General features: G+C 36.4%; 1 protein-coding gene across 9 annotated transcripts in view; it reads right to left on the reverse strand.

Annotated features, from left to right (window-relative positions):
• Positions 1 to 2,970: 2,970 nt before the first annotated feature.
• The window catches only part of LOC123522822 (long-chain-fatty-acid--CoA ligase ACSBG2-like), a 72,871-nt gene continuing 49,606 nt past the window's right edge, over positions 2,971 to 26,235 (reverse strand). For 4 of the 9 annotated variants that reach the window (XM_053549585.1, XM_053549583.1, XM_053549586.1 and 1 more), the window contains exons 5-19: positions 22,968 to 23,129; positions 22,379 to 22,464; positions 21,356 to 21,444; positions 20,253 to 20,454; positions 19,236 to 19,337; positions 18,634 to 18,681; positions 18,062 to 18,229; positions 14,269 to 14,450; positions 13,480 to 13,667; positions 11,335 to 11,444; positions 8,471 to 8,621; positions 7,693 to 7,832; positions 6,562 to 6,690; positions 5,638 to 5,749; positions 2,971 to 5,046 (exon numbers count right to left, since the gene is read on the reverse strand). In XM_053549585.1, the coding sequence (XP_053405560.1) occupies positions 4,970 to 5,046; positions 5,638 to 5,749; positions 6,562 to 6,690; positions 7,693 to 7,832; positions 8,471 to 8,621; positions 11,335 to 11,444; positions 13,480 to 13,667; positions 14,269 to 14,450; positions 18,062 to 18,229; positions 18,634 to 18,681; positions 19,236 to 19,337; positions 20,253 to 20,454; positions 21,356 to 21,444; positions 22,379 to 22,464; positions 22,968 to 23,129 (1,946 nt within the window). In that variant the 3' untranslated portion in view covers positions 2,971 to 4,969. The remainder of the gene's footprint in view (positions 5,047 to 5,637; positions 5,750 to 6,561; positions 6,691 to 7,692; positions 7,833 to 8,470; positions 8,622 to 11,334; positions 11,445 to 13,479; positions 13,668 to 14,268; positions 14,451 to 18,061; positions 18,230 to 18,633; positions 18,682 to 19,235; positions 19,338 to 20,252; positions 20,455 to 21,355; positions 21,445 to 22,378; positions 22,465 to 22,967; positions 23,130 to 26,235) is intronic. The other 5 variants (XM_053549587.1, XM_053549588.1, XM_053549590.1 and 2 more) reach the window with 2 other exon arrangements.

The following is a 26,235-nucleotide window of genomic DNA, read 5'->3' on the forward strand; positions in this document are numbered from 1 at the left end:
CATTTGATTTGATTTGATTTGGGTTTAACGCCATTTTTCAACAGTATTTCAGTCATGTAACAGCATGTAGTTAACCTAACCAGTGTTCCTGAATTCTGCACCAGTACAAACCTGTTCTACGCAAGTAACTGCAAATTTCCCCACATGAATTACCAGAGGTGGAGGACGAATGATGTCAGACACAATGTCTTTTATCAAATCATCACGGAGAACATACGCCCAGCCCGGGGATTGAACTCGCGATCCCGTGATCCATAGACCAACCTCCATAAGCCAGCTAGATGGCTTCCTCACATGAAGAATTCAACGCCCCGAGTGAGCCTCATACCCACATCCTTGAGGGGCAAGTGATTTGAAGTCAGAGACCTTAACCACTTTGCCACAGAGGCCCCATCACCTCGATCAGGTTAATAAACTTGGATAGTCATGTTATCATCAACAACAGTTTAAATTACTTCTGATACTATGTAGCATATAACTAAAATACACCAGGAAAAAATGAGCCATGCCATGAGAAAACCAACATACCGTAAAAACTCAAATATATCACGCTAGCATGTATATGACGCGCCCCCGATCTTGTATCAAAATCTTGGGAAAAATACTTACATTGGAATATATCACGCACCGAAAAATCAGTCGAAAACGTTGTTTACAAAGTCGAAATCGGCCATTAGCAGCATGCGTAAAAACGATTTCTCGTGAAAATCACAATTGCTGCATAATCGGTTACAGACAACAGTGACAATAACTGACAGACAAATTCTTTCTCAAGTATCTGAGAACCTTCTCAAGCTGTCAACACCTTAGCACTTTAACAGACGTGCGAACAAACATCTCATAATTATGGGCACATCAAACGAGAAAATCGGGCTAATTAGCGTGTTTGTTTAACAATGTACGAGCTGCTATATTGATCAGTAATAATTTGCTGGAAATAAATAACAAACGATCTGTTTTAATTGCAATTTATTTGAGCATCACTGAAAGATAATGCTTTTAATGATCAAACACCAACAACCCGGAACCGCGAAATTTTGTATTTTACCTAATTATTAAACTGACACATTATCCGGTGCTCAGGATATGTACGATACTTATTAATTAAATTTACAAATACAAAAAATTTAAACTCGCAAATAAAATCAACTTTACCGTATATCATCAGAGGTTCTGTTCCGTACCTGTTTTTAGACCCGCCCAATAAAACGCTCTTCAAGAGGAGGTTAAAAAAGCACGGCCCAAAATGTAAACACATGACAGTTGACAAAATTGTCCGATTTTCGCCGATATTTCGGGTTTTCAAGCTGGAAAAAAATGTCTGAAGCTCTACCTTGGTATATATTACGCATCCCTTTAAGAAAATGAAAAAAATCGTAAAAAAAACTGCATCATATATTCAAGTTTTTACGGTAGTGCATTTGCGACCAGCATGGATCCAGACCAGCCTACGCATCCATGCAGTCTGGTCAGGATCCATGCTGTTCGCTAACAGTTTATCTAATTGCAAAAGGCTTTGAAAGCGAACAGCTTGGATCCTGACCAGACTGTGCGGATGCGCAGGCTGGTCACAAATGTACTATGTTGGTTTTCTCATGGCGTGGCTCAAATACATTTCACAATATGGAGACTGCAATAATGAGTAAGTTAAAATGAAAATTGTAAAAAATGTATCAAATTTTTATTGCCACATGAATGAAGTATAGCATTAAAGAGACTTATTGCTTATGGACACAGAAAGAGTAAAGTCTACAAGACAACTTTATACAAAATCCTGAGAAGAAACTCAATGCCCCAAATGTTCTGACTTCAATTGGGAAAAAATGTAATTAAATGCACCTACCCCAAAATAATGTTAATTTGAAATGCCCCCACCCAGATGTTAGTATGTAATGCACCTACCCTAATGTTAGTACTGTAGATACCCATGTATAATGCGCACCTGTGTATAATGCGCACCCCCGATTTAAGCCCAAAATCCTGGGAAAAAAACATTTCTGGTCAATTTTGAGGTGGATGGAAAACAAAAGTAGAGTTTACATCGACGCCGGTAATTAATTTTATCTCCGCTGCGGAGAGCAGCATCGGTCTCGTGGTACTATCGAGTTTTGTTTTCTTGAAAATAAAACCAGTAAAATAATGTAATATTTGTTGTTTTACCTTTTTTAGTTTACTATTTTGAATAAATAAATAGCAGCTGATTCAATATTTCGGAATGGTATCTTTCAAAATGACATGAGCTTCTCATTTCAAACCGATAACAAAAGGTGTGATAGTCTTTTTGTCACGATCAAATAGCCAGTAATTACCGGCAATTAATATGTCACCTTGTGTCAGTTATGTTGTTCACAGTTTGATCTCGTTTAAAGATAATTCTCAATCTTTAATTAGTGTCATAATTTTTGTAATTTATTAACATTTCTTTCATCAAAATACTTTTATTTTTGTTTTTTTTGTTTTGGGTTTAACGCCGTTTTTCAACAGTATTTCAGTCATGTAACGGCGGGCAGTTAACCTAACCAGTGTTCCTGGATTCTGTACCAGTACAAACCTGTTCTCCGCAAGTAACTGCCAACTTCCCCACATGAATTATCAGAGGTGGAGGACTAATGATTTCAGACACAATGTCGTTTATCAAATAGTCACAGAGAACATGTGCCCCGCCCGAGGATCGAACTCGCGACCCCGCGATCCGTAGACCAACGCTCTTACCTACTGAGCTAAGCGGGCAGGCTCTTTTAATTTTATATGAAATTAATTTTGTTTAAAAGAAAAATAAACCATTCAATCTTTACGGAACGTAGCGGCAATCTTAGATTTTAGCGGTGACAGTAAGCGCGGTGAGTAGTTTTCCTTTACCAAAATGGCGAACATCGGTGACAAACTTGTTTTGAAGTTGGAAAATTGTCTATACCTGTGTATTATGCGCACCCACGATTCGAGGGTGGTCCCGGGGGTAAAAAAAATGCGCATTATACATGGGTATCTACGGTATGTAATGTCCCAACCCTATGTTAAATTGTTACGCTCCCACCTCTATGTTAATTTGTAATGCTAATACCAATATGTTAGTTTCTAACTAGTAACTACCTATTAAAAAAGTTATGTAAGTTTGTCATAATCTATACAGAATTGCTTTTGTCACATGACCCAAAAAAAGAAAACTTTCATTCAGAAGAATATTATTTCTGTATTTATCCTCAATTATATTCATTAACTATTTGCCGTAAAACCAAACTTACTCACTCACTAACAATACCTCATTTAACAAACAAATAATCAAATTTCCGACAGTGATATTACCTTTGTATTTATTTATAGAGTTCACCTGAAAAAAAAAAAAAACAACAGATTTTGCCAACACTAAGTTTCATTAACTGCCCAAAAGCACTCTGAAAGACATCTGTATTTCTATTTCTATATTTCTAACAGTTTATGTCTAGAATTACAGACTGATAGAATCAACTTAATAAATGCTTACAGGAAAGTCTTTTTTAAAACAGATATCATACAAATAAAATGTCCTCTAATGAGATAATAAATCAGTATAAAGATCCAGAGGAAGTTTACAACATAACCTAGCAGATAGAAGAGCAGAATTATTATTTTTTTTTTTTTTTGATTTAACGTCGCACCGACACATGATAGGTCATATGGCGACTTTCCAGCTTTAATGGTGGAGGAAGACCCCAGGTGCCCCTCCGTGCATTATTTCATCACGAGCATCGACCTTCTGTAAGCCAGCTGGATGGCTTCCTCACATGAAGAATTCAACGCCCCGAGTGAGGCTCGAACCCACATCGATGAGGGGCAAGTGATTTGAAGTCAGTGACCTTAACCACTCGGCCACGGAGGCCCCTAGAATTTTAATTAAGTCTGTTTGCAAGGGGAAAATCAAATCATATATGCAATATCTTTACACACTCTAATAGTTAATATACATGTATTACAAAACTCAACTCTTTTTGATAAAGACCAAGAATAGAAAACTTCTAAGAATGTGTTGCATTTTGATGAATTATACACAATATGAAATGCAAAAATCTGATACATTATTAGATAGATGTTTTACTTCCATATCATCTATCGCAGCAAATGCATTGATGACAGCAAATAAATCTCAACAAATGTTCAGTATGTATTTATGAGGTACTATACAATGGAATGTATCAAAAATATTCACGCTTCATACAAGCGCATCTTCACATACAGGCATAGTCCCTATATTATTTGAGATCATCCTGCCTTCGAGATTACTGGTTTACCATTCAAGTCACTGGCCGTTCAGTTTTTCATAGTTAACAACTATGTTGTTGCCAATGACACTGCTCCATATCGACTACATTTCATCAATATAAATTACAAATTCAGGAAATTCCACTGAAAATTAACAAAAATTTAATGATTATATGTTCAGATTTAGTTAGTGAACATAGGTTTTTGAAAAACCTGACTGTACTTTATCTCTGGTCTAAATATAACCATAGAAATTTTTCTTTTAATTCAATTTTCTTGAATCTTTTAATTGCCAATATTTCTTCTTGCAACCAAATAATTCTTGTAAAATGGTAACTACTAAAAGTAAACCTTTAGGAGAACTTGTTTGTGTATGAAAACATAGCAATTTACTAACATCAATAAATATTGTAAACTAAGTTTTAAACTAACATATTATCACTGTTTAACGAGCCCTATGTGGAAATTTTCCCTAGTTATTTCAATAAACTTATAAGGTAACAGAATTAAAATCTTTGTAAGCTATTCACAAAATATAACCTTAAACTATCACTTCCTGTGAAAAGAAACCTAAAAATCTTAGCAAGCAACTGAAAGATAAATTTTCATCTTCCATCTTGAATGACTTGGCACTTTTCCCCCTCTACATTTTGCCTGTTACATTTTCACAAATTCTACATAGTTAGCACTTTGATATGTGACACACCTTTAACAAAATATTAAACCAGTATGATTATTCAGCGTAGAAGCCCTCTATTGTCTTTTCATATTTCTTCACTACAATTGGTCTCCTTAACTTCAGTGTTGGTCCTGAAAAAAGATTTAGAGAATTTTTGTAATGTATATGGAAGTTTCTAGATAACAAAAATGTCTTTTTTATGTTATTTGGTTTTAATTCTGCACACAGGTCATATGGAGACTTCTTGTGTAGAAGATGTTATGTGCTCCTCAAAGCATTACTTTAAGCACAGTCGAGTACCTGGGTAGAACCTCTGGCTTTCAACAAGCCAGTTACTAGATAATATCTAGTTACACCAGCCTCAAAATGCAGCTTTGTCATTGGTCCATTTCAAAATTGAACTTGGAGTCATCCAATCAGAAGCCGAAGATTTCAGACTGGTCTCCAATCTAAATTTTATATATGTAGACACTGAATAACCTGCTTCAGCATTTTTGAATACAAAGGAAAATGTTCATAAAATGTCTGTATTCAATGAACATACAGGGTCAAATTTCACATTTTTACTACACATTCCTTTTTACATGCTGAAAATGATAAAGTTGATTATTCAAAGTGCGAAATATTCAGACAAAATACATTACTGTTACAACTTTTTCGAAAAAAAAAAAAAGGTTTGATTTTAAAAGAAATCAAAAATGGGTGCGATAAAGGACAAATACCAAGCTCTCCACCGGGAATTGAGAAATCTGCCCCAAGAATGGACCACTTCTGTACCCTAGCTGCTCTTGATATTGACTTATCATTCGCCTTGTCTATACCCGCTTGAATTGCCTACAGGACAAACAGAAATACAATCAAGTACTATACATATGTACATTACTAGTGCTAAAAGAAAATTGCATCCATTACAAAAACTCAGTTTCATCTTTATTTGAATCAGGAACAATTCTACTCAACACCTATAGATCTATTATGCTAATGAAATGCCAAATGTTCAATATTAGAAATATTCATAACTCACAAGTATGTTTATTTTGTTTTCAATAACAACAGCACAGTTCAGATCAAATGGTGACTTCCCGGATTCAAGTGGAGGAGGAAGACCCAAGGAGTGCCTCCAAGGCATTATTTTAGACAAAACTAGAACCACAGACATTTTTCAAAGTTACTAGATGGCTTCCATACATGAAATTCTACATCCCATGAAAGGTTTGTAACCATTCAACCACAGCCGCTTCTACTAATTAAAATGAGCAATGGCTTTTATTTTGCAAAATATACCAGCTAAGTTAAACTGACATTCTGTATAGCAGGTGAGAAAAAAAGCAGTGGAACTTAAAGGTGTAAACTTTGTTTTCAGCAGCAGATACTTTATTCACTCACCTCCTACATTCCCCTTTCCCAATCATGTTCACCACGCACCACTCTAGTTCAAGGAAGTGTCACCAATCACCACTCCCACTCGCATTCACTAATCACCACTCATATATGCCAATAACCACTCTCACTTAACATTCCCATTCTCTACTCCCACTCACCACTCAGGTTCACAAATCACCACTCTCACTCCCATTCACCACTCCAATTCACCAGCCACTTTAATCACTCACCACTCCAACTCAACAGTCTTGCTCACCACTCACCTTCAAAACTGCTTGGTCAGCAATTGCCTCATTCACTGTTGTAGCCGAACTTCCAACAGATTTACACCAGGTCAGACATTCTGGTGATAATGTCTCTAAAGGTTCATTTGTATTTAGGTCCATATTACACTGAAAAACACAGCATTACTTTTGTAAATGACACATCCTAACAACAAACATCTCCCTTAAAAAGATTTTCCTGCCCTGACAGGTTACATATTTAGTGCATCAACCACAGCAAATTTCCCAGTACAAAAATGTTTAATATTTCTATTGCGAAAACTGTAAAGAGAGATATTGACAGAGGTATAGTATGTAACAAGATTATACTATATCTAATAAGGGTCAACTTCTTTCAAGCCTGATAGAGTAAAACTGGTAATGCAGTCCAGATCACATCTGCTTTTTTATTTTACACATGTTATTTAAATTCCTTGGTAAAGTTTAAATTCCTTGGTAAAGTTTTGTTTGAAGCAATCTTTGACAAACGATGTCAAAGGTAGATAAAACCACTTCAGGTGAGCTTGTTAATATTTCATTGCTCTCATTTACCCTGTGCAAGCTTTGGTGTTCTTATGACCCTACAACGAACATGGGCTGGCCCAAATTTCATTCTTTTAGCATACTGCATAACTCTGCTGCTTACCACCATATGAGCCGTGCCATGGGAAAATCAACATAGTGGCTTTGCGACCAGCATGGATCCAGACCAGCCTGCGCATCCGCGCAGTCTGGTCAGGATCCATGCTGTTCGCTAACAGTTTCTCTTATTGCAGTAGGCTTTGAAAGCGAACAGCATGGATCCTGACCAGACTGCGCGGATGCGCAGGCTGGTCTGGATCCATGCTGGTCGCAAAGCCACTATGTTGGTTTTCTCATGTCGCGGCTCATATTTAAATCACACTGACACAATTCGAGTCATATAGCAACTTTCCAGCATAACTGGTGGAAGAAGATCCAAGCTTGATAACTTCCACAAAATATGACCCTATAGAGTTCTGAACTCTCAGAGAAAATAGGCAAGCATTTGTTTGTTGCTGACCTTAATAACACAAGCCAAAGATGTAACTTTCCGATAAACAGCAGTCTAGAATTTAAATGTTGTAAGGTTAGGAGTGTATCAATACAAACCTTCAATGTTATAAGCATGGACAGAAATTTCCTCTTGTCTCCTATCAACATACAGTTACTAACACAGTGAAGCGCCTCTTTCACATTGTCCTCTACGGGGACTGGAGCAATATTCTCTCCTCCAGCGGTAATAATCAACTCTGAAATGTTGAATAAAATTGTCAGTTAATTTAAACTTTTCTTTACTTTCATAACAAAAACTATCCTGGCTGTCTGATTAATCCTGAAGGTTTTAGTGACACCTGAGACAAGGGTTAAAATGTGTTCATATTCAAACCTATCAGTAAATACCATATTTGAGAGAGCAAAAAAAAAAAGTGCTTTTTGTTTGCTTGTTGTCCCATTCACTGAATACACTAAAAATAGTTAAACTGGAAGTATCTAGTGTAATGTGCATTAATTAGAACTGTATGTTTCCAAATAACTGATAGTTGAAACATCTGATTGAAATGATAAAAGTTTTACAAAAAAAAAACCAAAAAAACTTTTCTATTTTCAATTAAATGTAAAAAATAGAAACTGACTGAACCTTGAACCTGTTTGGGCAAATGATTTAGCCTTTGTGACCAGTGCTGGCCAAGATCAGCCTGCAAGTCCATGCAGACTGAGGACATTCAAGCTGATCTTGGTCTGCACTGTTCGCTATTCAGTCAGTAAATTTTCAGTGTACACCCCTTTGAATAATAAATGGTACTGGCCAAATCAGATGACAGACAGTCCATCTTAGAAATTTAGCACGTTAAAGATTAAAACTGAAACATTTCATGTTTGTAAATACCTTTTATTCTGCCTGTGATATAGAGAAAACCATCTTTGTCCTTCTTGCCAACATCCCCCGAGTGAAGCCAGCCTTGTTCATCAATGGCTTCCTTAGTCTTCTCAACCTGGTTCAGGTATCCCATAAACACATGTCTCCCATAGAAACAGATCTACAATAGTCAATAGATATCCCATAAACACATGTCTCCCATACAAACAGAGTCAATAGATATCCCATAACCACATGTCTCCCATGAAAACAAATCTACAATGGTTGATGTGCATCCATCCCTTAAGCATGTCTCTATATTATTTTATAGGCATACTGACATAGTTCAGGTCCAGGCTGTGATGATGAAAGAACACCCCTAGTAGTGGTACTCCTGGCATAGATCCATAGACCTTTCACAATAAGGATGGATAGCTTTCCCCCATGCAGGGATTAAACCAAGACAGGTGAGAGGCAGATGAATTTATGTGAGTCACATTAAGTACTTGACAGCAGAGGCCCTAAAACAGATCTATAATGGTCATTGTATGTCCCAACGTATATTCAATAACAAGAGGACCATGATGGACCTGAATCGCTCACCTGTCCCCACATGACCCAATTTTGAACTGAGAATGACGTCGTCTTTTCTGTTATTTGACATAGTGACCTAGTTTTTGAGCTCATGTGACCCTGTTTATTATCAAGATAAAAATTCTGACCAATTTTCATGAAGATCCATTGAAAAATATGGCCTCTAGAGAGGTCACAAGGTTTTTCTATTATCTGACCTAATGACCTAGTTTTTGAAGACACGTGACCCAGTTTTGAAACTGACCTAGATATCATCAAGGTGAACATTCTCATCAATTTTCATGAAGATCTCATGAAAAATATGGCCTCTAGAGAGGTTACAAGGTTTTTCTATTTTTATACCTACTGACCTATTTTTGATCGCATGTGACCCAGTTTCAAACTTTATCAAGATATCATCAAGGTTAACATTCAGACCAATTTTCATGAAGATCCATTGAAAAATATGGCCTCTAGAGAGGTCACAAGGTTTTTCTACTTTAAGACCTAACGTCCTAGTTTTTGAACGCAGTTGACCTAGTTTCAAACTTGACCTAGATATTATCAAGATGAATATTCAGACCAACTTTCATACAGATCCCATGAAAAATATGGCCTATAGAGGTCACAACATTTTTTTATCATTTGACTACTGATCTAGTTTTTGACAGCACGTGACCCAGTTTCGAACTTGACCTAGATATCATCAAGATGAGCATTCAGACCAACTTTCATACAGATCCAATGAAAAATATGGCCTATAGAGAGGTCACAAGGTTTTTTTATCATTTGACCTACTGACCTAGTTTTTGATAGCATGTGACCCAGTTTCAAACTTGACCTAGATATCATCAAGGTGAACATTCTAACTTTCATGAAGATCCATTGAAAAGTATGGCCTCTAGAGAGGTCACAAGGTTTTTCTATTTTTAGACCTACTGACCTAGTTTTGGACCGCAGCTGACCTAGTTTCAAACTTGACCTAGATATCATCAAGATGATCATTCAGACCAACTTTCATAAAGATCCCATGAAAAATGTGACCTCTAGAGTTGTCACAAGCAAAAGTTTACGGACGGATGGAAGGACGACGAACGCTGCGTGATCACAAAAGCTCACCTTGTCACTTTGTGACATGTGAGCTAACAAAGTGCCAATGTAACAGTAGCCTAAAATACCAGCAGCCTACACCCACATCCCTAGTCCAGACCATACTTCGCTGCCCTTATATTTACTAAATACATGTATATACCACACCACCACAGCATGTAAACCAGACTCAGCTTTTCTATTTTCAAGGTCAACTGGAGTTAAAATGTCTAAAAATGTAACACCTTTCATCCTGGACATAACTTTAGCCACCCTTTTGAAGGCAAATAATTTTTAATCAACTACAGCACTTAAAAATTAGATTTTGAACTGACTTCAGTCAAACTTTGTTTGCTCGAACTCTGATAATTCAAACACCACTCTTCATTAACTCATTGTGTAGAGATAGACCCTAAAACTTACAATGATAGTAATACATTAACTGAAGTCTAGAAATTGATTTCCAAGTCCTTGAAATAACCAAAAATGATTTCACAGATGTGAAGTTTATGATAGTTTTGTTAATATCAACAACAGAAGTTTTAAGTTTTAATTTAAAGTTGTGACCCACAAAGAATGACAACTCTTGCCTTAGGCTAGTACTTATAAGCAGAGATATCTATTAGTTTACTTCCCTTGCAATTACACAATTGAGTGGAAAATGAAAACTGTTTTAGACACAATATCATACTTCTTTGCACAACAAAAACATTTAGGATTTATTCATTTGTGTTTGCTTTACCCCTCAAAACATGGTTCCTATGATTCTGTCAACTTACATATGGTAAAAAATTAACTTTTAACAAGCCAGTAATAAAATGAAGTACCAGTAAGTAATTAATAGTGCAGATAATACAGTTTTGCTTGTATCAAAATGTCACAATAGAATCACTTTTGTAATATAGAACACCTGGTAGGATTAGTAAAGGTGCAATTATATTGATCTCTATTTCCTATGCCTACACTGTGAGGTCCCTGCAAAATCCATATATAACCTGTATTGTTCAATGGCTCAAACTAAAAATAACTCAAACAAATTTTGCAGGTCAAGTTTGTCAAGTTCAAGCAAACAAAGTTTGAATGTGATCTTATTTTCCCTGAATACCTCAATATGTAGGACATAAGACATTATAAGCAAACTGACGTAGAATAAGTAACTGTTAGAAGGGTCCATCTGGCTCATTTAGGGAAATTTAGTAGACTTCATTAGTGTGATAAGGGAGATAATTTACCTCACCATTTCCATCTTCATCTGGTTTGTCTAATTTGGTCTGCACTCCAGATAACTCTTTACCAACACTTGTGATTCTAAATGCCCCATCTGTGCAGAATGTGTGTGGACCTGTCATATAAGGGTTGTTATATTTATATTTATATTTAACACTATACAGTGATAAATCTAGTTATTTCATATTGGCTTTGCCATTGATCTGTGGGTGGTTGTATTGGCCCAAGGTCGAAGGCCTAGCACCAGTATGACTGTCGGATGACAAACAAGAGATGTCCATAAGACAGCCAATGCTCGACTATTCAAATTATTCTCCCAGAAGCAGGAAAATGTTACCCTAAATGTTAAAAAGCAAGTATGAAATCATGTAACTAAGTGAATACAATTCACAAGTAAAAGACTTTAACATAATTTACAATGTGTTCATGATAAAGGTAGATTTAAGTCAAAGAGTTATATTTTAACCACTATTAGCAAACAAACTCATCTTTTAATTTGATATTTTGTAAAAGTATTAATTTTATTAGTGTTTTTGTTCTTTTCAATTCTTCATTTCTTTGCCTGGGTTGTATGCTTTTCTTTAACAGTAAACATTATGGTGACTTTTGATCCTATTCAAACAAAAAACAAGGGTGCTTGAATGTCACAATATACGCCCGTCACATCAAATTTCTTTACACTAGCACCTGTATTTGCAAATGGAATTTTAATTTTCTAGTTGTTTACAATGATTTTTTTTTTTTAGAAAATATTGTAATTCTTTTATTTTTCTAAGTCCACAAAAAAAATCCATACCAAGTAGAGATACCTTAAAATACACCCAAAATTTGAAAGTAACATCAATGTTGTACCACAGAAAAGTGGTCTTGGTTTTTCCCTATGGTCAATTATAAAAAAGTTACAATGTAAGTTATTTATAGTAACAACTAAGGGAAGTTAATCTTCAAAAAAAAAAATTACAAGTCCACACAAAAATCCTTACCAGGTAGAGATAGCTCAAAATACACCTCAGAATTGGATGTAACATGCATGTTGTACTACAGAAAAGTGGTCTCGATTTTTCCCTACGACTTGTAATGAAAAAGTTACAATATAAGCTATTTATAGTAACAGCAAAGGGAAGTAATTCAAAAGAAGGGACCAGTGCATGACACTCCGTCTCATGATGGTGTACAATTGTGCCAAGTTACATCAAAATCCCTCCATGCATGAAGTAGAAATGCTCCGGACAAAGTCATTCTTGTATCTGACCTTTGGCCTCTAAGTGTGACCTTGACCTTAGACCGAGGGACCTGGTTCTTGCGCACGACACTCCGTCTCATGCTTGTGAACATTTGTGCCAAGTTGTATCAAAATCCCTCAATGCATGAAGAAGAAATGCTCCGGACAAAGTTTTCATTCTTGTATCCTTTGACCTCTAAGTGTGACCTTGACCTTACCCCTAGGGACCTGGTTCTTGCGCATGACACTCCGTCTCATGATGGTGAACAATTGTGCCAAGCTACATCAAAGTCCTTTCATGCATGAAGAAGATATGCTCCGGACAAAGTTTTCATTCTTGTATCCTTTGACCTCTAAGTGTGACCTTGACCTTAGACCTAGGGACCTGGTTCTTGCGCATGACACTCCCTCTCATTTTGGTGAACAACTGTGCCAAGCTACATCAAAATCCTTCCATGCATGAAGAAGATATGCTCCGGACAAAGTCATTCTTGAATTTTTCATTCTTGTATCCTTTGGCCTCTAAGTGTGACCTTGACCTTAGACCTAGGGACCTGGTTTTTGCGCATGACACTCCGTCTCATGATGATGAACAATTGTGCCAACTTTCATCAAAATCCCTCCATGCATGAAGAAGATATGCTCCGGACAAAGTCATTCTTGAATTTGACCTTTGACCTCTAAGTGTGACCTTGACCTTAGACCTAGGGACCTGGTTCTTGCGCATGACACTCCGTCTCATGATGGTGAACAACTGTGCCAAGTTTCATCAAAATCCCTTCATGCATGTAGAAGATATGCTCCAGACAAGGTCTGTGGACGCCGCCCGCACATCCGCCCGCCAGGGGCGTTCCCATAATACGTCCCGTTTTTCAAACGGGCGTATAAAAATGACTTTACCACGAGATTTTCCACAATTTTCAAATACCTGAACTCTCACTCATTCCGTAACATTCATCAATACGAATGTTGAGACAGGCAAAATATTCCAGTGTCTCCCTCATGATAGGGGCCGCAGCTGAACCCACTAAACGACATCTATCTAGGCCCAAATTCGCTCGCACTTTCTTGAAAAGCAGCATATTTGCAATACCCCACCCCCAAGGCATTCTTCCACTGTAAACACAGAGATACAATGCAAAGCTACAAACAGTTTATTACCGAAACTAACCTCCAGATTAGCATTAAAATATCAGCATTTTCAAAACACTTTGAGAAAGTCTGTGGAGTACAATGAAGCATTAAGTCAGTATTTTAAATGTATTGTTTAAAGTACAGGTAAATGGCTGCTACAGGAAATCAAAGTTTTACATGGTGAATAATGTTTCAGAATTTTCCTTCATATTTTACAGACCACATGCACTTGCTCTACATACATATATATATATATATATATATTGCTTAGAACTCATTGAATCACAGCGACAGTACTCACAAAACATTACTGTGCCGAAGTGATATCATGCTGAGAAATTGAATGACAATGATTTCATTGAAAAATAAATTCAAATGGTCACCTCATTCTTGCATGCAACATGCTTTCTAGTCACACATAATAGTTTTAATATGTTTCATGAGCCTAGACAATCTCTTGATTCAAAAACCATAGCAGAGAAACGAAATGTTAAGACAGATAAAGGGAAAATTACTGCTATTACTATGTCTATTAAGTGACAAATAACAAACATTTTAAGGTAGAACAAGACTTTACTCTCACCCACTCCTTTGAGCCTCTGCTCCTTTCTTTCCCTTCTCCTTGGCCCAGACAGCAATTTTACGTTTCACACCTGTCGTCTGGGCGGCAACTCCCTGCATTTTCTCCATGATTTTCTCCCATACCCTCGGCACTGCAAGCAATCCTGTTGGCCGCACCTCTTTGAGAGTTTCTACTAGTGTTCCCTGAATATATTTCCAGACTTTTAAGTTCAATTGAACTTCATTCGCTTGAACTCAGATAATTCAAACAAAACTCTTTGTTAGAAGTCATAAATAGATCAAGTCCTGCCAAAATCTGTAAACAATGTATATTACTCAATGGCTCAAACTACCAATAACCGGGACTGGCCCTGTCCAACTTTGAGAGAACGAAGTTCAACTGTATAAACTTACTGTCTGATCTACCTTTGCTATAGCATGGGTTTTCCTTGATTTCTTATTAAATACAAGACAGGTTTACTCATATCATACATCAGTTTAAACAACTCCCAAGGGTGGTAAAAGGAACATCTTAAATTCATAACTTCTTTTATATTTAGTGTGGGCCACAATAAATATTAAAACAAGAGGACCATGATGGTCCTGAATCGCTCACCTCTTCCCACATGACCAAGTTTTGAGTATGACGTCATTTTTTCTATTATTTGACATAGTGACCTAGTTTTTGAGCTCATGTGACCCAGTTTTGAACTTGACCTAGATATTATCAAGATAAAAACTCTGACCAATTTTCAAGAAGATCCATTGAAAAATATGGTCTCTAGAGAGGTCACAAGGTTTTTCTATTATTTGACCTATTGACCTAGTTTTCGAAGGTACGTGACCCTGTTTTGAATTTTACCTAGATATCATCAAGGTGACCATTCTCACTAATTTTCATGAAGATCTCATGAAAAATATGGTCTCTAGAGAGGTCACAAGGTTTTTCTATTTTTATACCTACTGGCCTAGTTTTTGACCGCATGTGACCCAGTTTCGAAACTGACCTAGATATCATCAAGGTGAACATTCAGATCAATTTTCATGAAGATCCGTTGAAAAATATGGCCTCTAGAGAGGTCAAAAGATTTTAATAATTTTAGACCTACTGACCTAGTTTTTGACTGCAGTTGACCCAGTTTCAAACTTGACCTAGATATCATCAAGATGAACATTCAGACCAACTTTCATACAGGTCCCATGAAAAGAATGTCCTCTAGAGAGGTCACAAGGTTTTTTTATTATTTGACCTACTGACCTAGTTGTTTAAGGTACGTGACCCAGTTTCAAACTTGACCTAGATATTATCAAGGTGAACATTCTGACCAAATTTTATGGAGATCCATTCACAAGTATGGCCTCTAGAGAGGTCACAAGGTTTTTCTATTTTTAGACCTACTGACCTAGTTTTTGACCGCACATGACCCTGTTTCGAACTTGACCTAGATATCATCAAGATGAACATTCAGACCAATTTTCATACAGATCCCATGAAAAATATGGCCTTTAGAGAGGTCACAAGGTTTTTCTATTATTTGACCTACTGACCTAGTTTTTGAAGGCATGTGACCCACTTTCGAAAATGACCTAGATATCATCAAGATGAACATTCAGACCAACTTTCATACAGATCCCATGAAAAATATGGCCTCTAGAGAGGTCACAAGGTTTTTCTATTATTTGACCTATTGACCTAGTTTTTGATGGCACGTGACCCACTTTCGAACTTGACCTAGATATCATCAAGGTGAACATTCTGATCAATTTTCATGAAGATCTCATGAAATATATGGCCTCTAGAGAGGTCACAAGGTTTTTCTATTTTTAGACCTACTGACCTAGTTTTTCACCGCACGTGACCCAGTTTCGAACTTGACCTAGATATCATCAAGATGAACATTCAGACCAACTTTCATACAGATCCCATGAAAAATGTGGCCTTTAGAGAGGTCACAAGGTTTTTCTATTATTTGACCTACTGACCTAGTTTTTGACGGCACATGACCCAGTTTCGAACTTGACCTAGATATCATCAAGATGAACGTTCTGACCAATTTTCATGAAGATCTTGTGAAATATTTGGCCTCTAGAGAGGTCACAAGGTTTTTCTATTTTTAGACCTACTGACCTAGTTTTTGACGGCACGTGACCCAGTTTCGAACTTGACCTAGATATAATCAAGGTGAACATTCTGACCAATTTTCATGAAGATCTTGTGAAATATATGGCCTCTAGATAGGTCACAAGGTTTTTCTATTTTTAGACCTACTGACCTAGTTTTTGAAGGCACGTGACCCAGTTTCGAACTTGACCTAGATATCATCAAGATGAACATTCTGACCAACTTTCATTAAGATCCCATGAAAAATGTGACCTCTAGAGTGGTCACAAGCAAAAGTTTACGGACGCACGCACGCACGCACGGACGACGGACACCGCGCGATCACAAAAGCTCACCTTGTCACTTTGTGACAGGTGAGCTAAAAATGTTATGAAAAAAAAGGCAAAACAAGTTAACAGTATTCCCCCAAAACTTTCCCAGAATTACCTTTAGTTCAGTATTTTTTGGCCATAATAGCAGAAAATGATGGTTTAATGACTTTATACACAGTATTTGCAAGTCTTTTTATGTTTATAAATGTTAGTTATCTGGATTGTTTCTGTAGTAATAAAATAGAGATTGTACTTGGATATTTATCACACTCCAAACTTGATGCCTATGGTACATCAACATGCCTGTGTTATATCAACATATTTCTTGTCTTTCAAAATTTACCAAATCTGTTAAGAAACCATTTTTGCAGTCCTTTAGGTGATTTCTTAAAACAATACGGATTGTCCTTTAAACTTCAATAATGTCAATTTTAAGGGCAAAATGTATTTTTCACTGAGCAAAGTTCTGGCCAATTGAAAATTACGAAAAATAGTTTCGAAACTTTATGGACATTTTCAAATGGAAATGTTGTCTTTCAACATCAGTTACCGTAGATACCCATGTATAATGCGCACCCGTGTATAATGCGCACCCCCGATTTTGGCCCAAAATCCTGGGAAAAAAATTTTTGGTCAATTTTGAGGTGGATGGAAAACGAAAGTAGAGTTTACATTGACACCGGTAATAAATTTTAGTTCTGCGGCAGAGAGCAGCATCGGTCTCGCGGTACTATCGATTTTTGTTTTCTCGAAAATAAAACCAGTAAAATATTGTTTTATTTGTTGTTTTACCTTTTTAATTAACTATTTTGAATAAATAAACAGTAGCTGATTCAATATTTCGGAATGGTATCTTTTAAAATGACAGGAGCTTCTCAATTCAAACCAATAACAAAAGGTGTGATAGTCTTTTTGTCACGATCAAATAGCCAGTAATTACCGGCAATTAAAGTGTCACCTCGTGTCAATTATGTTGTTCACAGTTTGATCTCGGTTAAAGATAATTCTCGATCTTTAATTAGTATCATAATTTTTGTGATTTATTAACATTTCTTTCATCAAAATACTTTTAAATTTATATGAAATTAATTTTGTTTGAAAGAAAAATAAACCATTCGATCTTTTACGGAGCGTAACGGCAATCTTAGATTTTAGCGGTGACAGTAAGTGCGGGGAGTAGTTTCCCTTTACCAAAACGGCGAACATCGGTAACAAACTTGTTTTGAAGTTGGAAAATTGTCTATACCTGTGTATTATGCGCACCCACGTTTCGGGGTGGTCCCGGGGGTCAAAAAACTGCGCATTATACATGGGTATCTACGGTAATAAAACCAAAATTGAAATTCTTTGTTCTAAATTTTGAGGAAAACCAAAAGATTCACCTTTAAAGCATCTGGCTGAGCAAAATAAACAGAAATGCCAAATCTGAGTGGTATCAGAATGTCCAACATCTGTGCTGCAATGTGACTCAGTGGAAGGAATGTCACGCTAATTTCCGTGCCTTCCCTGTATTGTAATTGTTTCCCCGTTTGTTCTGCTGTCCATGTACACTAAGGAATGACAAAAATAAATTTAAGAAAACATTTACGAACAATCTTAACCTTTTTCTTAACTAAAATCTGTTAAAAGCAGAAACTTTTCTAAACTAAACACTCGTCTTGGCCCAATATAAGTTCTTTTTACATTGAAGCACCCAATAAGCTCGAGTACCCCTTGACTACTGCCATTCTAGCAATTGATTATGATCCCTGAACATTTTCCTTAAATCTTCTGTTTGGATCGCTTGAAATCTTGGGTTTACTTAATCATTTTAAATTGGATGAGTATAGAGAAGTTGGTCTGAATAATACATATAAGACTAATCAATAACTACATTTATGATACCACAGTTTAGGAAAGAGCAAATATAACTACAGTAAAGATTTTTGAACTTCATTTAAACAAAGTAACTTACGTTATCATGGCTTATCATCACAGCTTTAGGATTTCCAGTTGTTCCCGACTGTAAGTATATCAAAAAATATCTCGTATTAAACATGGCATCTATGTTTTGAACATTGTATATCAAAACTTAAAGACCAGATTTCACCTTTAGCCTGCCAGCAGCAAGTGATTCTGCCTTTGCGACCAGTGCAGAACAAGAACAGCCTGCAAATCTATGTAGGCTGATCATGGTCTGCATTGTTCGCTATTCAGTCAATAAATTTGCAGTAAACTCCCCTTCAAATGATAAATGTTATTGCCCAAACTGAATGATGGACCAGTGCATTTTAGAAAGGGTTATGTATATATCTGAATGTGTATGATATAAAGTAAAGGTCAATTCCTTTTGTGTTATAGCATGACAAATGATTGTGAGAATTTTCTACATATCTGATTAACTACAGTGTAGTGTAGTCACTACAGGAGTGTAATTATAGATCAATAAGTTCCAAAAATGCACAGAATCTCTTCAAAATTTCAATTGATTGCAATTAATGAAGAAAGCCTTTTAAAAATTCATAAAAAAATAATGTTAATCTGGAAGGCTATAGCTTTGAATCATTAATAACCTACCGTGTATATAAGAGAACAGCATGTGTTAGGAGCCTGCATCTTGAATCGATTCTCTAATTCTGAGTCAGGTACTTCTTTTGATAAGGCTAAAAACTCATCCCACTGAAAAATAATTTTCAGTTTGCATTAACAAAATAAACACACATACATGCAGTGATATTTTGAGGTATCTGCAGTAGTGTGTAAGTTAATATTTTTGCTTGACAAGAAAGTAGCAAAACACCTGAAGCAGACATTTTGCATGTGGATATGTCTGCAAATATTTTATAGACAAATATATGAAATATTCAGTAAAGTATAATTAATGTATATAAAGACTATGGTAGGAAAAGCCATAAAGTGGTCTTCATTAATTTTGTGGTTGGTCTTTTATTCATATGTTACAATAAACTGGAAGTCTTTAACCCTTGTATTGCATTAGAGCCCTTAGATGATTTACTGAACAGATTATCTCTTTTCTTTCAACAACTTCAATGACTTTAATGGACACATGGAACAGACTCTTACTCTACTTTCCACTACTTTCAAGTGTATGGCATTTGAGTCTTTCAAAGACTTGCTGAACAGATTCCCTCTCTTCTTTCTGTTACTACATCCTTCTATTATATTACAGTACATATACCCTCCCTGCTTTCTGCTACTTTACCCAGTTGTTTTATCTGGCCTTCAAATGAGGTAAGTTTCCCCACACTTTCATTATATCATAAAGCAATAATCTGACTCACTGAATAGATTCACTCTCTTCTTTCTGTTACTTCACCAAAGTATTGTATCATAGCATTTAAATAACTTACCCAATAGATTCCCTCCCTTCTTTCCTCCACTTCACCCATTATGGTCTAATAACCCTGAAATTAATTATGTAAATTTCCCCGCACAGTATATTACCCCACATTAACAGATTAAAAGATTCCCTCCCTTCTTTCCGCCACTTCGCCTGTGTATTGTACTATAGCCTTTAAATGAGGCAAGTTTCCCCACACTTACAATATATTATACAATAACAATCTGACTTACAGAATAGATTCCTTCCCTTCTTTCCGCCACTTCGCCTGTGTATTGTACTATAGCCTTTAAATGAGGCAAGTTTCCCCACACTTTAATGATCTTCTGAAGCTGCATATGATTCTCTACAACAATAATATTAGCTTGACAATCACTCAACACATATTCACATGCTTCTGCAGAGTTAGTTGTGTAAATCCCGGTCGCTTTACCCCTGAAATAAACAAAAGAAATTCAAAATCATCTGACTGGGGTTTTCATCTTTTTTAACATTTTGCATATAAACAGTAGACAATGAACAAAGCCAGTTTTCCTAAATTCCTTACAAGTACTAATACCTTTTTGTGGCAAGTTACTTACATCTTCCCCACATGTACAGGTGGTGGAGGACGAATGCCCTTAGAGGAACTGCCTTCTCTGCCAATCCTCACAGAGAACATTAACCATCCTGATTAAAACTGTTGTGCCTTTGACAGTAAAGGAAGACCCAAGGTGTCCCTCCAAGCACCGTTTCAGCCAAGGGCGGGCACCTGGACAGAACCACCAACCTTCCATAAGCCAGCTGGATGGTGTCCTCACAGGAAGAATTCCACATCCATAACAAGATTTCAAAGATTACAAATAAGTAATTTGTTTTTGGGTTTAATGCCGTTTTTCAACAGTATTTCAGTTATGTAATGACAGGTACAAACAGGTAAAATTAGTTGAATGTTGTGTCAATACACATAGGACATGTATACAATCATGTGAGTGCAATGATCCCAAAATACAAATGTGTGTAACATGTTTTGTTCTTTTTTTTCCCAGTCTATCTTCAAGACTGGAGTGTCTACAACTGAAATTATGGACATAAATTTCTGATTAAAATGCAGCGGCAAATTAATTGTTCTTTACCCTGGCATTGACACTGTACAGATAAGACTTCTTATTTATTCAAACAAGCCTTTGAGGTGCTTGAATTCAGATACAGTCATGCACACTCAACTGTACTTGTAAAATCTGAAGTTTTCAACATATTTATTTTCTCAAAGATGCTTATTTCCACAGCACATATGCATAAACATGCAAGTATTTAATCTGCAGCCGGTACAGATCCACTAACTTCCAATACTTACCCAGCAAAGATAGCTCCTATATAAGACAGATACCATTCTGGAGAATTAAATCCTAATATACCCATACCATGACAAGGTTCCAGTCCAAGCTGAAATCAAGCAAAGTTCACATATGTACTGTAAACAACAGCAGTAGCAAACACATTTCTTATTGTCCTTAACACAAGTATCAGTACACATATGTACTGTAAACAACAGCAGTAGCAAACACATTTCTTATTGTCCTTAACACAAGTATCAGTACACATACGTACTGTAAACAACAGCAGTAGCAAACACATTTCTTATTGTCCTTAACACAAGTATCAGTACACATATGTACTGTAAACAACAGCAGTAGCAAACACATTTCTTATTGTCCTTAACACAAGTATCAGTACACATATGTACTGTAAACAACAGCAGTAGCAAACACATTTCTTATTGTCCTTAACACAAGTATCAGTACACATATGTACTGTAAACAACAGCAGTAGCAAACACATTTCTTATTGTCCTTAACACAAGTATCTAGGGATGGCAACTACCGGTAGTCCTGGTATTAAAATATTTGGTCTCCAAACTCATATTCTAATATTCAGTTATCATCCAATCAAAAAAGAACTCGAATACTGAGGTATGGTTTATAATACTGAAATAATTCGCTTTTTGCGTAGATTCTACTTTTGATTTCACAGGAAATAGTTCAACATAACACCCATCAACATAACACCCACCAACATAACACCCACACAATCATATGTCACATGGAGACTTTCCAGCTTTTGAAAATGGAGGAAGATCCCATTTTTCATCCCAGATGGGTACCTAGGTAGCAATGACTTAAATATGATTCTACTAATTAACTCATACATAATCTACAATTTTCCCACTTCATTAAACTGAAAAGCAAATGATGGTAAATTTTTACCTTGGTCTATTTGAAATTATAAAATTTTATGCATAAACACTGTAACTCTGTATATTATCCACATGTGATAGTAAGACATTTAAGGACACTACATCATCTGGATATCAATTTACCTTTATAAAACTTTTAGCCGCCTGGACTGACTGGTCATAATATTGCTTGTATGTCCACTTCTTCCACTCACCATCCCTTTTCACAGCTATAATGTGGGGTAAATAAATTAATTTTAATCATTTCTAGTAATTAAAACTTTTTTTTAACCAACTTAAGAATCATTGGAACCATCATAGCACAATAATCAAATTAATGCCTTAATACAAGGACCCTCTGAACAGGGAAGATAATTTCTTTCGGAATAAAGAAATTACCCCAATCACAGCAACAACCACTGTACAAAAGATTTGTCTTCACTGCAGTGTCCCTCTACAGAGAATGCACTATTTATCATACAGACTACAGAAAAAGAAATTAAATCAAGGGCATGTTAAAATGAGGTAAGGAACACATTTGGTCTTAAATAATTATGGGCAATGTTTAAAGTTTAAACAGGGGTAAGGTGTAATTCAAAGTAAAAAGTAAATGAAAAGCACCTTGCACATTTAAACAGGGTAAGGCAGGCATACAGTCTTAACTTCAGTTATAAAGAAATTAATCAATGGTAACAGGCACATCTGGACAAAGCATTTGAACTTTATACTTCACCTAAAGCTAGATGATTTGGTAACCTGCTGACAGTATTCCTGAGCACAGTAGGAATAGTGGTCGGCTTTGAAGATGCTGGGCCAGTGTCTCCCATACGTATCTTCACTGTACCATTCATCTCTGTGGTCCATTCTGACGTGGCTGGCAGCAGGTCATCTATATCTATATAAGAGAATACATAAGACGCTACAGTTATAAGATGATAATACAGAGATTTTATTATAGGATACTTAACACAATAATTTGGTAACATCTGCTTTGATTAGGCTAAGTAACAGTGAACATTAGAACATAAAATGAGCAGGACCATGAGAAAACCAACATAGTGCACTTGCGACCAGCATGGATCCAGACAAGCAAAGCATTTCTACACATTTAAACCTTATAATTACTGAAAAGTTTTAGATGTTAATTGCATGTATATATATATATATATCTAACAAACACTTTAACGCTGCTCAGGACTGTTTAAAAGTATGGAAAACAAGTAGCAATAAACGCCGGATGCCCCCAGTGGCATCCTTGTCGATAGATTTTGCACCTAAGTCCAAAACGAGGTCAAGGTCAAACTGAGGTCAGGTGATGTTTGAAGTTGAGGAACGGTCACAGTTTACATCTGTATTAGTATCAATTCATTCTTGTAAGGGGTATCTATGCTAGACGAAACGGTCCCATTTGGTTAACCAAGAAATGGCCCATATTAAGCAACCTAAGTCCAAAATGAGGTCAAGGTCAAGGTCAAACTGAGGTCAGGTGATGTCTGAAGATAAGGAATGGTCACAGGTTACATCTGCATTAGTATCAAGTCATTCTAGTAAGGGGTATTGATGCTAGACGAAACGGTCAGGTTAACCTTGTACGGATGGACAAACAGGACAATCACTATATGCTTCCCGCATCAGTAGATGCTGGGGGCATAAAAAATACCTAGAGATATGAGAAAATCAAAGAAAACAATTTCAGGATTGTTAGATGCACAGCAGTGTTATCCTGTTTAGCAGGTAAATGCAATCTTTTCCACTGCATTAATATAACATGGAGAGTACTAGAACTGACAAATGGTGCTCATTCAACAATTTTACTCTAAAGAAGGATTGTTTCCTTTGGTAAAAATGACTTAGATTTAAGTCTCTAATTTCTAAATGGATGGTAGTTAAAGCCCTGCTCCCATCCTACCTTTTAACCTTGAATTGTCACTGAAAAAGCATGGAAGTCCTGACTATGAACAGTGACGCCTGTCAAAATAGAGTCTATTTTATATAAAATTCTATATAAAATACCTGTGGCTTTGTGTGCTAAAGTGTGGTACGTGGCCGTTAACTGTTACCTATTGTAATCATGGGTTGCATAAACACAAGAGTTGTGTACGCAACCCATGATTACAACTGGTAGCAATTAACTGCCATGTGCCACACTTTAGCAGGCAAAACCACAGGTATTTTATATAGAACTTTAAATTAAAATCGACTCCAATTTTGACAGGTGTCATTGTTCACAGTCAGGATTTTATGCTTTTTCAGTGACAATTTAAGGTTAAAAAATAGGACTAGAAGCAGGTCTTTAAGGTAGCTTACTGCAGTTTACCTGTACCTTTAAAGGTCATTTATTACTGACTGAATCTTCAAGTATTCTTTACTTTTCAGTAAAATACTGTAATTTATGGGTGCAATAAAACTGTTTCAAACTGTCAATACATCAATCTGTTTTCACTGGGAGGAAACTACTTTTGACAATGGAAGAGAATGAATTATGGAGAATCATAAATCCTTCCTAAAATGCACTTCAGAACAGATCAAGATGCATATAAATACCTAAACAAACATAAAGATACCAGTTTATAATAGAAATGAAATCTAAACATCTCATAGAACTATTTCTCATTTTATTGTCACATGTGAAGATGCATACATACAAGAGCTGTCCATAAGACAGCCAAGCTCGACTATTCGAAATATTGTCCCAGAAGCAGGAAAATATTACCCAAAAAGGTTAAATATCAAAAGAGTTTTTAGTTCAAAAGGGGGAATAATTTGACCAAAATGCATATCAGTTATGGGACTTGCTCCTCTTAACTAGTTTTATAACCTCGAAGGCACATGTGAAGTTTCAATTCAATATCTGCATTAGTTTTGGAGGTAGAAACTTGCATGTAAAACTTTAACCAGAATTTTCAAAGTCCAAAAGGGGGCATAATTTGCCCAAAATACATGCCAGAGTTATGGGACTTGATCCAGTGAGGTTAGTAATTGATCTAGAAAAAGAAAAAATAAGTTTCAAATCTATATGCCTTTTAGAAATAGCTGTATGTACTTGCACGCAAAACTTTAACCAGAATTTGCTAAGTCCAAAAGGGGGCATAATTTGGCCAAAATGAAGGTCAAAGTTATGGGACTTGCTGCTATCAACTAGTTTTATAACCCCGAAGACACAATGTGAAGTTTGAATAGTCGAGCTAAAAATGAATGCAACTAGAAAATGCTTTTGTAAAAAAGCGCATGTCTCCCCCAATGCAAAGTCCTATAGGCAAGAAGTTAATAGGGGTCAGGAGCGAAAGTCAAAGAGACACTGATGGTTGGCTGCAATAGGGATCATCTACTTGGCATGTCCAGTCATCCCGCTAAATTTCAACACTCTTGGCCTAGTGGTTCTCAAGTCACTGTTCAGGCTCCTGTGACCTTGACCTTTAATCAAGTGACCTCAAAATAAGTAGGGGTCATCTACTCTGCATGTCCAATCATCCTATTAAGTTTCAACATTGTAGGTCAAGTGGTTCTCGAGTTATTTCCAAAAAATGATTTTACATGAACAGGCCACTGTGACCTTGACCTTTAATAGACTGACCCCAAAATCAATAGGGGTCATCTATTCTGCATGTTCAATCATCCTATGAAGTTTCAACATTCTGGGTCAAGTGGTTCTCAAGTTATTGATCGGAACTGGTTATCAATGTTCAGGCCTCTGTGACCTTGACCTTTAACGGAGTGACCCCAAAAACAATAGGGGTCATTTACTCTGCATGAACAATCATCCTATGAAGTTTCAACATTCTGGGTCGAGAGGTTCTCAAGTTATTGATTGGAAATGGTTTTCCATGTTCAGGCCCCTGTGGCCTTGACCTTTAACAGAGTCACCCTAAAATCGTTAGGGGTCATCTAATCTGCATGAACAATCATCCTATGAAGTTTCATCATTCTGGGTCAAGTGGTTCTCAAGTTACTGACAGAAAATGGTTTTCAATGTTCAGGCCCCTGTGACCTTGACCTTTCAC

The sequence above is a fragment of the Mercenaria mercenaria genome, chromosome 8 (assembly GCF_021730395.1).
Source record: "Mercenaria mercenaria strain notata chromosome 8, MADL_Memer_1, whole genome shotgun sequence".
NCBI lineage: Eukaryota > Metazoa > Mollusca > Bivalvia > Venerida > Veneridae > Mercenaria > Mercenaria mercenaria.